At 35.4% G+C, this 17,777-nt stretch overlaps 2 protein-coding genes across 2 annotated transcripts; one reads left to right on the forward strand and one right to left on the reverse strand.

Annotated features, from left to right (window-relative positions):
- Positions 1-833: 833 nt before the first annotated feature.
- On the reverse strand, positions 834-6,207 carry LOC126693672 (eukaryotic translation initiation factor 3 subunit E). The gene is made up of 8 exons (XM_050389767.1): positions 5,832-6,207; positions 5,584-5,738; positions 4,240-4,467; positions 4,035-4,156; positions 2,995-3,214; positions 2,587-2,729; positions 1,286-1,423; positions 834-1,173 (listed from the first exon to the last, which is right to left on the reverse strand). Exons 1-8 carry the CDS (start codon positions 6,037-6,039, stop codon positions 1,074-1,076), a joined length of 1,314 nt encoding a protein of 437 aa, XP_050245724.1. The 5' UTR covers positions 6,040-6,207; the 3' UTR covers positions 834-1,073.
- A 9,576-nt stretch (positions 6,208-15,783) lies between these two features.
- On the forward strand, positions 15,784-16,614 carry LOC126691502 (uncharacterized). The gene has a single exon (XM_050386537.1). It carries the CDS (start codon positions 15,784-15,786, stop codon positions 16,612-16,614), a length of 831 nt encoding a protein of 276 aa, XP_050242494.1.
- The last annotated feature ends 1,163 nt before the right edge of the window (positions 16,615-17,777 follow it).

Below are 17,777 nucleotides of genomic sequence, written 5' to 3' on the forward strand. Positions count from 1 at the left end.
CACTAGCGGTGGGCTGAAAGAAAAGATTTGGGTTTGGGTTTGGTGTTTGAAAAATGGAGTGTGATTCAGGTTTGATGTTTCTAAAGAAAAGAATTTTGTTTTGGGTTGTGGTTTGTTTCAAAATAGATTTTAATTTGGGTTTGGTGTTTCTAAAGAAAATATTTTTGTTTTGGGTTTTTGGGTTTGTTTCAAAGTGGGTATTTGTGGTTCTATATTTGCAGATTTGGGGCCATGTATGAAGCTAATGAAAACGGTGAGTTGGTTGCTCTAATGTGTTAATGTTTGTAAAGAAGTGGGCTTGATGGGTTGTGTATTTCCAGAATTGTGGGTTGTGTATTTCCAGATTTGGAGCTTTTTTTGGGTTTCTTTAATGGTGGGTTCTTTGATGAGGAGGCTGGAGGTTGAAGGAGCACATGGGTATGCAACTACCCATTCTGACCCAGCACAGTAAATGAGTCCCACCACTTTATGCAAAATTTTGAGTGAAAAGATAGAGATAAAGAAATTAGTTATGAGAATTGAATTTGAGTGATGAGATTTGAGTAATGAGTTATGGATGATGCTCAATCCAAACAGGCCCTAAATCATTCTCCCAGTCTCCCCTTGCACAAGTTTTCTTTTTTACCTTCTTACACTTTGAAGTTCCACTCGACTAAATTCTACCTAAAGTACAAGTAGGGTGCCAAAGCAGAGTGCAAACCACTTCAGGTGCTTTGTCCTGATTGACAAATATCTTTAATCGTTATTAAGATCTATTATTTCTGCCCAAAAGGAAAAAATTTGCAAGGGAATGATGTAGAGATAATTTATCACAACCACTCAGTCAATAACTGTTAGAAGTAAACAAAAAGATCAACATTTCTTCAAATTTGAACGAGTTAACAACAAAGCTTTGTGAACCAAAACATAATTATCTTGCCAGAATTTATAACATTTCTTGTCTCTAATTCTGAGTATTTGAATTGCTCACTAGAATTGCACTAATTGGAATCTATCCCTCAACCAAAAGAAACAAAATTCCAGACAAATTGCAAATAGGAACGTACAACTTCCTGGAGACTTCACTAGTAAACTTAACGAGCAGTTTGTGCCTGAGCATGTTCCAGAAGTTGGCTAACCAACTTGTAAGTTCGGCCTGAAAGTGCCTTCGTGTGGTCAATTAGCTGCTCATACCTGTAAAGGTGAAAATAATGGAACAAATTTAATGAACAGAATCTGAGAGAATGGTGGACAAATAACAGTTCCTCAAGATAATTATACATAAAGTAAAATATCTATTACTTACACGTTGGGATGATTGGGTTCCATAACCACAGTCCCTGATTCTGAGTCAATCTTGGCATCAAGCTTTGAACCCCGGATAAGATTCACAATCCATCTCTCAGCCTCCTCATAATTTAAATTCAATTTCTCAGAAAGCACTCTGCAAATAAATAAAAATAATAATCAGATTCAGAATTCAGTCCAATTGATACATCTTATTTCGGAAAACTTTGTAAAATAGGCCTACTTTAAACACCTTAATCAAATACACTATTTAACGAACTAACTGAGATTACATGTGATATGCCATTAACGTTGCAATTCTATTGTTCTCCAAAAATATGTAACCTCTATTGACAAAGTTTTTCTTTAAAAGTCATAACCAAATAAAAAAGGTAAGATGCTTTTTTAATTGAACAAATTAGAACAGGATCTTACCAACTCCCTCTATATACCACTTGACATGGTGTAAATGCGGTTTCTCTTTTTTGTTTTGATTGGGGGAGGTGGAAGGGTGAGGGTGATTTTGAAATATTTGAACAATGACACATTAGCCAACCTTTTTTGCATCAAATTTCTCTTTCCTTAACTTCTGCAGAAGTTATCTTGAAAAAGGAACTTAACATAAATTTGATGTGCTTCAGTGCCCTACTCACATTTTTTTTTTTTTTTTTGACAAGCAATGAGAATTTTATTGAGAAAAAACAACCCAAATACACTGGGGGTGTACTCAGGGAGAACTACAGTCAATATCTCAAATTAGTATATTCACATATCTTAAAACCTAATTTGGAAGCGAACTTTGGAACATTGAATTTATGTTTTTCAGTTAAATATAATCCATCACTAATATTCATATATTCTCATTTCTCAAAATCTAATTCAGAAGAAAATTTCCTCCAGACAATCCGTTACAATCTGAAAGCAAGTTAGGAAAGTCAACGTAAAGAATGATCTGCAGTCAGTAATATTGTGAAATGTAAAGTCAATTCCTTCACTATCATGAGTCATTTTTTTCTCTACCCAATGACAATTATGTTAAAAGCAAGTTTCAAGTAACTTCTCTTTTTGGAAGGGGTGATAAGGTAGCCAGTTATAAACATTTTGCAACTGCTTTCCACTTTCCTTCAACTTGCATAGTATGCCCCATTAAAGATTAATAAATAATAAAACAAATAAAAACTTTGATAGACATTAACCCAAAAAAAGAGGGGGTGCCAGCATGCAAACAAGTATGGAATATATATCAGATCCTTCCACCTTCCCCAAATCACAATTTACTTTTTTAATAAGTTAAAAGTAGAAAGATAAGCAGGTATATACCCCATATCAATGCGCTGATGTATCCGGCAATATGTCTCAAAGATGAATAGGCGGGCATTTTCAAGGAACTCATCTCTCAGTGGTACAGTAGAAAAGTTTCCTTCTTCAACTCGTTTGCCAAGGAAGGGATCATTCAATATTACCTACATTGTAATAATAGGTCAGAACAATTTAAGGCCTAAGCTGTGACTAACATATTACTACTAGAATGCTACACTTGCAAACTTCTTTACAAACACTTTACACCTTTTATTAGGAAAACCAGTCCAATACTTTTAGTGATTAGGTTTTCCCTATGAGATTAAAGTTTTGAATTGTTGTGTTCATCATTGGACTTCCATCTGATAGGGCAAACCTAACCACTAAGTTCTTCCTACTTTTTTAAAAATTAAGGTATGGTCTACTTACTTCTTCACACTCCCTCATCTTCTTCTGTGCCCCATCAAAGTCATAATTGACATACACACATGCTAAGAATTCCGTAATTGGATCTTTGTAAGAGTGCTGCTCTTGCTGAACAACCTTTATAAAATCTTTGAATTGAGGTCTCCTCCTCTTGTTAACAATGAATGCAGTGGCCAAGTAACGCAAAAGATGGGGAGCACTTGTTTGGATAGCATTCAAATACCTGACATATAAAATATTAATATACTTAGGATGGGTTAAATGACAAAAAGCTTAATTTGACAAACATCGAATCAAAAAAGAAAAAAGAAGGCACATCTAATGCAGCAACTGCATTAGTCATTGCAAAATGTGCCTGTTGGGAAACACTCAATCCCAAATGAAAGCATAAATTTAATGAGAATAGAACAAGATTATACTCGACTAACATAGTATCCTAGCTTATATCATTGCTGCTGCTTTCATAATTATGACTGTCAAGCCATAAGCACCAAATGAAAAAGAGCAAGGTCCTTATCCCCTAGTACTCAAATTCCATATTATTCCACCCCACAACATACATTAGTCATGCATTAAAGAGAAGTACAAATGTCAAATATCACAATTTCGTCATGAAAAAGATTAAAGAAAACACAGTTGAAAAAAAAAATCTGACACAATGCTGTACTCTTTTTTTACCCTCATCATTCAATTGTAAGTTGTTTAACTATAAAAGAACCAGTAAAACCAAAAGAAAGACTAGACAAATAACAGCAGTAAAAACATATTAGCAGTGTCTTTTCTTTCTACCAATAAGTGGATTACAAAAAAACAACATCAAGGATTGATCAAATAATAAGCTAATTTATTTATAAACAGTTAACTATTATTGAATTGCTAATTAGACCACTAAATACGACAAAGATATTGACAATCTTTGAAGTTCGCACTTAGGGGGATTGAGGGGGGAGTATTTAACAAAATCATACTCAGGAACTATAGAGCAAATACATTTCATAAATAGATAAGTATATTGAATGAAAATTTGACAAAAGAGGACATACTTATCCTGATTAAACAAGTCAATGATCTGTGTTCTTCCATTGTCATGGTTGAAAAAGATGAAGAGACTCCAGTGCATTAACCATATTCTATTTTGCACCTGATTCATTGGTGATGCAAAGTTCTGCAACAAAATCACCATTGATAAACATATCTTATGCAAGAACATTACAATGAACAGGTGGTGAATCAGAGGGTGGGGAATACCTTTGAGTCGATGATTTCTTTCAACCGATTAAGCTCTTCAAGAGCAATATCCCAGTTTTGCATCAAAATCTCAGCTGCAAGCTTTCCCCATAATGCACTAAGACTCCTTTCACTATTTGTGCATAAGGCCCTATACTGATACAGGTAGTCAGCAGCACCAGAGTAGTTTCCACACTCAAATTGGAATTTGGCATACTGATATAATGCCTCTATCTGCTCTGTTCCAATCTGACAGAAACGAATCATGATTTCACAAATTAAAATTGAAGAAGCATACAAAATTTCAAATTTCTAGGTGCCAAACCTAACATAATAAGCACAAAAAAAAAGCATCTACAAGATGAACAAGATATTCCTATTGAAATAATGAAATAGATAATAGCTCACAAATTAGTGTACTTGTATTCTTTTCAAGTACACCTAAGTTGTAACTATAAATCAAATTACAGCCTACACATACTTGCAATCAAGCCAACAAAGCTTGTATTCTTCAAGTCTTAACAAATGATGTACAAGCACTACCAAATAAGATTCACCCAGACCACGTAGTTATGAGAAACTACCTAATCAATGGTACTCATTGCCAATGAGTTCTGGCTCTAATGGCACTTCCTCCTAGGTCCAAATGGTTCTTTATATGTGAATAACTTTTACAGCAAATACAAAAAAAAAAAAAAAAAAAAAAAAAAAAAAAAAAAAAAATCAAGGGAAAATTACATTTTCAAAGTTATCATCCCTATAGTTTAAAGAGTAGCCAATTTAATCCTAAAGTTTAAAAAAGTGACAAATTAAACCCTCAATTCATATTAAAATCCAAACACAATAATATTAAATTTAAACAGGTTGAGGTTTAATTTGTTAGTATGAAACTATGGGCCAAGAGCCTTACAGGTCAATTGGCACTTCCTAGTGTTTCCAGCCAAGAAGTCCAGGATTCAAATAACCCCTCCCCCATTTATCGAATTATCAAACAACACTATGGGGTTTAATTTGTTACTTTTGAAACTATAGGGTTTAGCATGTTACACCCTAGACTATAAGGCTTAAAATGTAACGTACCCCAAAATCAATCACTGGTCATCTTCACAAAAATTCACTGCCATCTTTCACACTTAGTTTCCCCAATGTATCACTCATCATAAAATCCAAACCCAAATACCAAAACAAACCCAATAACACCACAAAACACCTTAACCCATTAACCAAACCCTCACCCACCCAAAACCCAAATAAACATTATTATCATCACAACAAATTCAACGAACCACCACACAATCAAAAAACCTCCAAGCAAATTTGAATGAAACACTGAAAAAAAGAAATCCAAAATTTTGAAACACAAACCTGGTATCGTTCAATGAGCATTTGGAGATTGTACTGCTTATCAGCCTTGAGCTCCTGCACAGCATTAGGATTCTGCAAGAACGCCACCAGCGGCGCCGCCGCCTCCTCCAATGCCTTCAATCTCGCCACCACCTCCACCCTCCTGTCAATCATATCTACACACACAAACACAAAACACAATAAAAAACCCAAACTTTCACACACACATACACACATATATATTGAGAGAGGTGTGAAAAAGGTGGGACCTTGGGGGACATCTTCGGTGTGGTAGAGGCTCTTGTGGATGTCCATGGCGTAGTCGACCATGTTGGTTTTGTTGAGGAGCTCGATCTTCTCTTTCAAGATCTGGCCATCCTCGTGGAGACGACGCTCCTGGAGAAACTCGAGTATTGGGAACACTAGGTGGCGGTCTAGGTTCGGCGCGATCCGTGGGGTTAGGTCGTAGGTCGCCATGATTATCTCTCTCTCACTCTCGCTTTGCTTTCTCTCTCTCTCTCTCTCTCTTTGTGAGAGAGACTCTGCAAAGCTTTTTTGACGGCTAAAAGAGAGAGAGGAAGAAGCAGCAGCAGGAGGTGTTCGTTTTGTTTTAGGTTTTGGATATACGAGCAAAGAAGTGTTTTTCAGTTTTTTTTTTTTTTTGGTGCTTATATTATTTTATTTTAATGGGTGCAAGAGTTAGACAAGTCGGGTTGAGACGGGTTGGAGGTAATATGTAAAAATAAATTATAAATTATATATATATATACACACGCAACACAAAGAGAGCAAAACCAATCCACCCTTAAATAGTTTTAACAGGTTTTTTTTATTTTTATTTATAAGGTATATAGATTTTCTCAAACTTTCAAACTTAAATTTATGATTTTTTTTTGTTGTTGTGTTATTGAATTTATATTTTTATGTTTATTTATTTTAAATTGTTGTATTGTTATGTTTCAATTGTTTTTATGTTTTTCAGTACTGAAATTATTATATTGTTATGTTTTAAAAGGTTTTGTAATGTTAAAAATTGAATTATTTTTTTTTTATAAATGTTTTATGAGTATTGTTTATATAGAGTTTCAATCTACAGCGTCCACTCTTAATAATAATTTTTTTATCATCAGATCAAGACATCAATTAGTTTTTGGTGTAGGTAGGGATTAAACCTTATATCTATTATTCAACAATGAAAGACTTTACTAGTTAAACTAACTAGAACCTATTGTTTAATGAGTCTAAATTCAAAGTATGACATATTTTAAATAAAATTTTAATAAACTATAAAATAAAAAAACTGAGTGGGATGGGGCTTGGCAGGTGCCTAATAGGAAGAGGGCGAGCGAAAAAATACCCGTCTCAAAGTGAGGACGAGGAATAAAAAACCTACACCATTGCCATTCCTAAGAAAGATAGGGTGGATCAAGTGGGTAGGAAAAATTTATCACTCTTATCTATTTTTCAATTTTCTCAATCCATCTAAAAAAATACTCTAGTTCTCCATGGTCGGTTTGGGGTTATTTATTAAGGTTTTATATTGTACTAGCCTCTAAGCACACACTCACATGCGTGCTTAGAGGCTCTTCTATTTTTTGGATAAAAATTAATAATTTGAATCCATTATAATTTGGGATTACCACATTTTCTAATCATAAAATACCTAAGGGTGTGATGAAAAAAATATTTCATCCACAAATGCATAACACTCATCAAACCCTTAGGTATTTTATGATTCTAAATTGTAGTAATCCCAAATTATAATGAATTCAAATTATTAACCTTTACCAAAAAAATAGAAAAGCCTCTAAGCATGCGTTCTGAAATATTTTCTAATAAATAGTAATAATAATAATCCCTTAAATTAAAATTTGATAGGTTTTTTAAAATAAAAATTAGAAAGGGATAATGATAAGTTAATGAATAATAATCATAACCTAAAAAAAAAAAAAACTAGGCAAAAAAATTAATGAATTTTGTAGGGAAAAAGTAATGAATAATTTCATTCCAAATTATATAGATTTGATAAATTTCAAATTAAAATGTTACCAAAAATGATAACCTTGAGAGATTTAAAAAATATAGTGGTTGAGAATTTGAAAAATATAGTTGCTAGAAATGAATAAATGAAAAAAAAAAAAAAAATTACCTAGTACTTGATTTCTTGAAAGTAACTTACCATACAAAAAGGAAAAAGAAAAAAAAAATACTAATTACTAACTTAAATATTTATAATTCACTTAATAATATAAAATTTACAAAAGAAAAAAAAGTGAAGAAAAAAAATTACCCAGTACTTGATTTCTTGAAAGTAAAGCACCATACAAAATGAAAAAAAGAAAAGAAAAAGATAAATCAGTCCACAGTCCATAATCTAAATACTAATTATTATCTTAAATATTTATAATTCACTTAATAACATAAAATTTACAAAAGAAAAAAAAAAAGTGAAAAAAAAACTTTACCCAGTACTTGATTTCTTGAAAGTAAAGTACCATACAAAAACTAAAGAATTTAGAATTAATGAACATAATTTTTTTTAAATACGGAAAATTTACATTTTCTATCTAATAATATTCTTACAAGACTTTTTAAAGAGTTTTAAAAAAAATGACTATCAATAATATTTAAATTATATAGGTAAGAATTATACTATGCATTTTAATGTATATATTTTAAGTATATTCATACATATGCATGGGGTTATAAGCTAGTTAACATTAATAGACTCTAATTACTTCAATTTTAGACTTAATCCATTCCAAATTTATCTCAATAAAAAAGAATGTAACGTAAACTCATTTTTTGAGAATTGAGAAATTATCTTTGCATTAAGCTGTTCAACACTATCATTTATAGGTGTTAGCAAAGTCTTATCAATCATATATCTTGCATCATTGGCATGTTCTTGCAAACTTAGAAAAACTTGATCAATCAAGTTGTGTATAGAATGCTATTCCTCACATTGCATTGCCATTAAAGGGGATAGTTTAATCAAATCATTTATTATAAATGGTCCATTCCCATCACCAGTGTATTGTATATACTTAGCAAACTCTTCATCGTTGACAGATTTCATATTTTGCTTCAAATTGATTAAAAGTGTAACTATATTGTATAAAAATAAACTGATTAAAAGTGTAATTATATATAGGATTTTTTTTTTTTTTTTGGTGAGAGTGTAACTATATATAGGAGAATAAAATTTAAAAAAGTTGGTAAATTATCTATTTTTCCACCGTCAATTTTCATCTAATTGTTAATGTGCATCCAAACCGGTTTAGGCGGTGAGCTCGAACCATGAAGTCACAGAAATAGGGCCGTGAGCCCAATATATAGAGAATTGGCCTAATCCCATGTGTAAGGAGTTTGGGCAATAAAAAATAGAAACCTTGTGGGCTTTGTACAAACGTAAATATAGTCCTTCAACCATGTTAAAGAGAGAGTGAAGCACTGATCTTTGAGAGAGAGACATCGATCTGAGAAAGAGAGAGAGAAAGTTAGTCTGAGAGTGGAGGACATTGAGACATATTTGGGCCTGATTTTAAGCAAAAGTGAGAGATAGAGAAAGCAGATCAATGAGTGATATGTTCGAAGAGCGAAGAGCAAAGATGGCAATGCTTGGTCATGGAGTTAGAGAGAGATCTAATAATTTTGGAAAAAAGAGAGAGTGGGAGAGGAAGGATTGTGAATGTCTTAGCTAGAAGAGTTGGAGAATCGGTTTGAGAAGGAGGTTTTGGGGCTGAAGTTTTTTTGAGTGTATGATTATGCGAGAAAATGCTTAATAAAATGTGGCCTTTTAATTAATTGTTATTGATAGAAGAATTTGTGTTATATTTTGTGGCCCTCTACAATGGTGGTATTAATAGCGACATTGCTATCACTTATAGCGGTGGGTTGGATGACCGCCGCAATACTCACTTTTTTGTGGCGCTTTGTCTTAGTTATAGCAGTGGTTTGGACCGCCGCAAGAGACCTTTTAATTGCCCTCTGTTGTTTTGTCGTTTCCCTCCCCTCCTTTTTTCATTTGCCCTCTAGCTCTAAGAAAGAAAAAACCCACACACTCTTTGACACACACACACACTCTCTTTCTCTCTCTCTCAAAATCTCTAGACCTCAGCTCGCTGGAGACCCACTGCTACCCACCGAACTCGCCGGAGATCGAACTCGATGGAGACCCAAATCACCTCAAGCTGCCGCCAATCTCAAGTAAGCGTCTGAGTTTTTATTTGGCTTTATTTCACAAATGGGTTTGCCTTAAATTTCAAAAAATTTTGTTTGGTTCTTGTGGTTTTGTGTGGTTTTTTTCCAAAAAATTGATTGCGGGTTGGATTTGATTTTTGAAGGCTCGAGTTGATGGGTTCTGCTTAGCCTCTCGTGTGAACTTTAAAATCACCAAATATCCAAGGGTTGAACCACGTGAGAGGGAAAGACTAAGAGAGACCTTCGGCCGGTGATCAAGCTAGAGCCACTATCGCTAGCCGTCGTGCCGTCGACAACCCATTTTTTTCACCACCGCCTCGCTATCACTGCTATGGTTTTTTTTTTTCTTCGAATCGTCCATGTGCAAGTCACTGCTTGAGTTTCATAGTTTGGTTTAAATTTTGAGGTTACCAAATTTATGAAACCTTTGGTGGATTGCGTAGAGTTGGCTGTGGTAAAATGCTCATATGATCAAAATTGGTTTTGCAGTACTTTTAAGAATGCTATTCAGTTGTTTGTTGAAGTGCCTGAGAGGGATATATGGCTAGTGCTGTAATTGGATTTGGCTGTTTGATTAAACATGTTAAAATTCAAAGAAAGAAAATCTGGAAGAAAGGATTGGTTAGAAAATGTAATTCATTCATTCTCAAAGGCTAGATTACAAATTATATACAAAAAAACAAAGCATGACCAACTCTGTACGTTTATTCACACTAAAACTAACTCTACCACTAACTCTCACTAACTTATTATTACCAATAATGTATGTAAACAATACGGATGTAGCTTTGAATGTTAAGTATAAAGAGAACTAAGCTACAGGATGTATAATAGCATCATTCGAAAACTGTTACATATGCTATGTGGATTTGATTGTAGTTTATGTTCTTTTGAATTGCTAGGTGAGTTATGGTGTGGGGTGGGGGTTGTTAGGGTTATCAATTTATTGATTTTCTGGTATGAAGGATTATAAATTTTAAAGCTTTTGATAGTGGGGGTAATGAAGTGCGTATGAAAGTAATGGTACAACAAGGGAATTTCTTTGATTTGCCAAAAGACTTGCACAACATTACATCATTGTTAGTATGTTTAATTACCCTTTTTAATTAATGCTGCATGCATCACTTATTAATGTTGTAGGACTGTAAATACTCTAAATTTGATGGATAGTTGATGATTGTTGCAGTTACTCTATGAACTAAGCTCCAACTTTAAATGCTTACATGCTGATGGATAGTTTTGGCTAACATTCTTAATTAGACTGATTTGAGAAAGCAATAAACTATATATCAGTTTCAGATTTGAGAATGAACTTAGTTTAATATATATTCTTTCCTTGTTGGCAGATTGCAAAAAGAAGAGGCATTACAAGTTCGTGTGATCAAAGCAAGTGAATTTGTTTGTGTTAGACTTAAGGTACTCTCTCTCTCTCTCTTTGTGTTTGAGATGGGTTGTTGAATTGGGGCAAGCAGGTGGCTTGCATGGACTTATAAGGTGGTTTTAGCTGATAGAGTGTTGATTGTTTTGTGTAATATTTGATGATTCTTATTAAGTTGTTTTTATTTGATTAATTAATTTTAGAGGCTTCTCTTTATCTTTTTTACACATGAGGAACACTAAAATGAAATGGGATATTTAAAGAGATGTCCATTCCTAAAGAATATTGCTAGTAATGATGTTATAGTTACCAAATGTGTTGATAACTTCTCTATGCATTTAAATTTGTTGTTTTCTTAGGAACATAGCTAAAAGTGCATGATTAAAGATGATTTGTTTCTTAACTTAAAGTGAAATGAACTAAATGAAACGTGTGTTAACTCTTGGTTTGTGCTTTCATGAAATCACATTATAGGTGTTTCTTGTAAACCACTTTATAGCAATTGATAAAAGGTGGATGAAACTTACCAATAGAGGGTCGCAAGAATATTTAGATGGAGTCCAACAGTTTTTAAATTTTGCATCTAACCATGCACAATTGGATGGATAGATTTCATGTCCATGTAAAAAATGTGTGCATACAGAATCGTGGACTACAAATGTCGTACAAGGTCACTTAATGTCACATAGGATTTGTAGGGGTTATGACCCTTGGGTTTTTAATGAAGAATCATCATTTGCAAAGACTTCTACTGAAATTCTTAATAGTCGTGTCCAAAAAAACCTAATAGATTATGCCGATCTTCGTGACAGTTGCATGACATGTTCCCCATACATGAAATGGCATTTGGCCCAATGGAAGAAGTTCCTAGTGTGCAACAACCCACAGAAGGTCCTGGAGAAGGTCCTAGTGAAGATGCATTTTAGTTTATGAAATTGCTTGAAGATGCTAATAACCTTGTTATGAAGATTGTAAGCATTTTAGCAAATTGTCAGTCATTGTGCATTTGTACCACATGAAGTGTTTTAATGGTTGGACCAACAAATCATATACCATGTTATTTCAATTTTTGCTTGATTTTCTTCCTTCAAATGCTAAGTTACCAAACGATTGTTATGAGGCTAAGAAGATTATTAAGATTCTGGGCTTGAGCTATGAGAAGATTCATGCTTGTCTTAAAGATTGTGTTTTATATTGGAAGGAGAATGCCAACCTTGTAGCTTGTCTAAACTATGGAGTTTCAAGATGGGAAAATAATGAGTCTAAAAGTCAACAAAGTACTTATGCTTCCCCCAAGAAAGGAAAAAAGAGAGCTGTAAAGATCCTACAGTGGTTCCCCTTAAAGCCAAGATTGAAACGACTTTTTATGTTTCCTGAAATAGCCAATCATATGAAGTGGCATGCCAATGGTCGTGTGAATGGTGGGTTATTGAGGTATCTTGCTGATTCTGAAGCTTGGAAATCATTTGATTCTAAGTACATAGAGTTCTCATCCGAGCCTCGTAATGTGAGACTTGGATTAGCAGCCGATGGATTCAACCTGTTTGGAAGTATAAGTACTAGTCATAGTATGTAGCCTATTATTTTGATCCCATACAATCTCTCTCTATGGATGTGCATGAAAAGGTCTTATTTCGTGCTATCATTATTGATTCTCGGTCCAACCTCTCCCAGGAACGATATAGATGTGTACTTACAACCCCTTGTAGAAGAACTGAATGAGTTATGGAATGATGGAGTAGAAACGTTTGATGTGTCTTCCAAAGAATCATTCCAAATGCATACTGCATTATTGTGGACCATAAATGATTTTCCTACATATGGTGATATCTCGGGTTGTAGTACCAAAGGTGCTCTTGCATTTCCCCCTTGTAACTATGATAGCCAGTCTTGTTTGTTAAGATATGGAAAAAAATTTAGTTACATTGGATATAGACGATTTTTGGATAGTGATCATAAATTCCGTAGGCAAAAAAAATCATTTGATGGGCATGTTAATATGAGATCAGCTCCTATTATAGTATCTGGAGGGGAAATCATGATACAAACAGAAAAAAAAGTGAAGAAAAAAAATTACCCAGTACTTGATTTCTTGAAAGTAAAGCACCATACAAAATGAAAAAAAAAAAAGAAAAAAAAAGATAAAGATAAATCACTTCACGGTCCATAATCTAAATACTAATTACTATCTTAAATATTTATAATCCACTTAATAATATAAAATTTACAAAAGAAAAAAAAAAGTGAAAAAAAACTTTACCCAGTACTTGATTTCTTGAAAATAAAGTACCATACAAAAATTAAAGAATTTAGAATTAATAAACATAATTTTCTTTTAAATACAGACAATTTACATTTTATACCTAATAATATTCTTACAAGACTTTTTAAAGAGTTTTAAAAAAAAGAATGACTATCAATAATATATAAATTATATAGGTAAGAATTATACTATGCATTTTAATGTATATATTTTAAGTATATTCATACATATGCATGGGATTATAAGATAGTTAACATTAATAGACTCCAATTAGTTCAATTTTAGACTTAATCAATTCCAAATTTATATCAATAAAAAAGAATGTAACGTAAACTCATTTCTTGGGAATTGAGAAAATATCTTTGCATTAAGCTATTCAACACTATCATTTATAGGTATTAGCAAAGCCCTATCAACCATATATCTTGTACCATTGGCATGTTCTTGCAAACTTAGAAAAACTTGATCACTCAAGTTGTATATAGAATGCTAACCCTCCCATTGCATTGCTATTGAAGGGGGTAGTTTAATCAAATCATTCATTATAAATGGTTCATTCTCATCACCGATGCATTGTATATACTCAGCAAACTTTTCATCATTGACAGACCTCATATTCTGCTTCAAATTGATTAAAAGTGTAACTATATATAGAAGATTTTTTTTTAGAGTGTAACTATATATAGGAGAATTATTATGTGTAATCAAATGTATTTATGTTTGACTGGTCGCTTTCTGTCCACATGAGTTAGCAATGCTAATTCCTTGAACAGTATAGCTTTTTGTCCTTGTCTCTGTACAAGCCCTGTACCCTCTTCTGCCGGTCAGAAAAGTAGGGTTTTTGTGTGTTTTTTTCTCTTCTATTCTCCTAGCTCATTTTGTCTGTTTCTTCTTGTCCTGACTTACATTTCAACTCCGTCATTCCAAACATCTTACCATGGAATCACTGGAAAGCTTGTGGAACAAACTTAACCTGTCCGACACAGAGGCCAATGGGGTTGACTGCCTAACAGACTCCTTTTCTCCAGATCTTGTTTTGGCAGCAAAGCTGTTAACGAAAAGAACGGTCAATGTGGAAGCGGTGGCTCGTACGTTCCGACCACTTTGGCGACATCAAAAGGATTTTCGGATTAAGGACATGGGGGAAAACAGATTGTTTTTCATCTTTGAAGATAAGTTCGACCTAGAAAGAGTCCTGGAACATGAACCATGGACCTACGACAAGCACCTTGTTGTGTTCGAGAGAGTCCTAAAGAATGTACCCATCTCGGCCCTTCCGTTTCAGTTTTCAAATTTCTGGGTTCAGATACACAACCTCCTAGTCCACTGCCTTACTCCATCAACACGGAAATCAATCGGCAACTCCATCGGAACAGTACTTGAAACGGTGGAGTCGGAGGAAGAATGCGGTAAAGGTAGTTATTTGAGGGTAAGGGTTCGGGTGGATATTACCAAGCCTTTGAGCAGGGTGAGAAGAGTATGGTCGGAAGGAGTTGCACTTGGTTGGGCAGCGTTGAAGTACGAAAGGTTACCAAACTTTTGCTACTGGTGTGGACGTGTCTGCCATGATGATCGTGACTGTGAGCTCTGGCTAGGGAGCAAGGGTTCATTGAAAAAGGAGGACCAGCAATTTGGTGATTGGCTTAGGGTAGAGGTTGATCAAACACAGAGAAAGACCCTAGTCATCGTTGTAGGGACTAAGTCGAGACACTCAGATCACCATACAGCAGCTCAGAAGTGAGAAGCGGAGCAAAAAACAGGGGCGAATCCTTTGACCAACTGCAATCCAGGGACCAAATCGGAAACACGACGGCAACCGAAAAAACACTCGAACATCTTGGAGTCGGCCAAACAAGGTAATAATCTTTCAACGGTTACTAAGCCGGATTTCCAGGAAACCCTCAACGAGATTGATGCCGAAATTAATTATGGTATCACGTCCGTTGCGGAAAAGCATTTAAGTCCCCATAAGGAAAAAGCCAACCCTAACTCATTAAAATAGTGTGAACCGGAAAGTCCCATATCTCTCGTTACTTATGAAGCCGAACCCACCAAGCCCAATCCTCCAAAAATCCCAAATCCCAAATCCCAAACCCCACAAGCCCAAACACAAACCCCACCACAAAGCCCATGATAGATATTAAACCACCAAAACCCTCCCTCAGTCAAATGCCAAAAGGAAATAAAGAAACGTGGAAGAGGATTCCACGTGACCCAAAAGAAAAAAAAATGAAGTGGTTATGTCTGAACCAACTGATCGTAGGGACCCCTTAGAAATCCTGGATTGCCGAAACATGAAGCGACAAGCTCTTGCTTCTAAGGATGAATCTTCTTCAACATCAACGATGGAGGCTGCAGCACAGCCCTGCCGATCCCAATGAATTGTATAAGTTGGAACTGCCGTGGTTTGGGGCGACCACGTGCAGTTCTAGAGCTCACCGAACTGGTGAAAAAACACTCGCCTACCATTGTTTTCCTCATGGAGACAAGAGCAAAAGAACAGTACCTCAAGAATTTTTGTAAAAAACTCCATTTGGAGAATGTCTTCATCGTTCCACGAAACAATACAGGAGGGGGTCTAGCCTTATATTGGAAGAATGGTATTGACCTCCATGTTCAGAATTCTTCACTTACCTATATTGATGCAGTGATTAACCCAGGAGTGGATGACGCCTGGCGGTTTACTGGGTTCTACGGTAATCCAGTAACAGCCAACCGGGAACACTCTTGGGCACTTCTAAAACACCTTTGCCTTCAATATAATCTCCCCTGGATTTGTGTGGGTGACTTTAATGAGATTGTCAATTCCGAAGAAAAAATGGGAGGTGTTGCCCGAAGGGAAAGACAAATGATAGGGTTCAGGGAGACACTAGATTTTTGTAGTTTTAGAGATTTGGGTTATGTTGGTTCACCCTTCACATGGTGCAACAATCAGTTCGATGGGGAAGTCATATGGATTCGCTTGGATAGAGCGGTGGCCACCCCTTCATGGACAACCATGTTCCCTACGGTTCGGGTTCACCATATTGCAGGTACCCTCTCTGATCATTCTCCTTTATGGGTATGCTCTGACGATGAAAACTCCAGGTTTTATAAGAAGTGTTGTCCCTTCCGTTTCGAAGCCATGTGGATGAAAGATGAAAGCTGTGAAGGTGTGATCACTATTCATGGGAGGGGGTTTTTTTGGGAAACCCAATGGAGAGATTAGTCCGAAAAGTGGAGGCATGTCGCTCCAACCTACAGACGTAGAATAGAATGTCCTTTGGCAATGTTCGCCGACTCTTGCAGGAAAAAAAGAAACTCCTTGCCCAAGCAGAAGCTCTCTCAATGGCTAGGGTGAACCACGACCAGGTGAGAAGACTCAGGAACGAAGTGGCTGACCTAATGGCAAAAGAAGAATGTATGTGGAGTCAAAGGTCTCGTGTAAGTTGGCTGAAAGCAGGAGATCAAAATACTAGCTATTTTCATAGTAGAGCTAATCAGCGGAATCGCCGAAACTTCATCTCAAAGCTTGTCCTGGATAATGGCACGGTGGTGGAGGAGGACATGCAGATTGGGATAGCCATGGTTGACTATTTCAAGAATCTCTTTACTTCATCCAACCCCACCAACTTTGAACCGATTCTACAAGGGATTGAAACAAAGGTCAACCCTCAAATGAATGCTGAGCTAACAAAAGAATACACGACTTTGGAGGTAGAACAAGCCCTGAAATAAATGTCATCGAATACAAGTCCTGGACCAGACGGTATGCCCCCTCTTTTCTACAAATCTTATTGGAACACTGTTGGGCAGGATGTAACATCTGCTGCACTTTCTGTCCTAAACTCAGGCTGCATGCCACCAAACATTAACCATACTTTCATTGCCCTAATTCCCAAAATAAAATCCCCTGAAAAAGCCAGAGACTTCCGCCCCATTAGCCTATGCAATGTCATCTACAAACTTATATCCAAGACCATAGCAAACCGACTCAAAAAAATCCTCCCAAAACTGGTCTCTAAATCCCAAAGTGCTTTTATGTCCGACAGACTCATCTCAGACAATATTTTGGTGGCTTTTGAAACCCTACACCTCCTAAAAAATAAAAGAAAGGGGAAAACAGGGTTTATGGCCTTAAAACTAGACATGAGCAAAGCATATGATAAGGTGGAATGGACTTTCCTTGAATCTCTGATGGAAAAACTGGGTTTTGATGGTCGATGGATATCTCTTGTTAGCTCTTGTATAAGAACTGTCTCTTTTTCTATAATGGTGAATGGCGAACCACATGGACATTTTCAACCTAATAGGGGTCTCCGACAAGGGGACCCCTTGTCACCTTACTTGTTTTTGTTATGTGCAGAAGGGCTTCACTCTCTTATTCAACAA

This window comes from Quercus robur, chromosome 7, assembly GCF_932294415.1.
Source record: "Quercus robur chromosome 7, dhQueRobu3.1, whole genome shotgun sequence".
NCBI lineage: Eukaryota > Viridiplantae > Streptophyta > Magnoliopsida > Fagales > Fagaceae > Quercus > Quercus robur.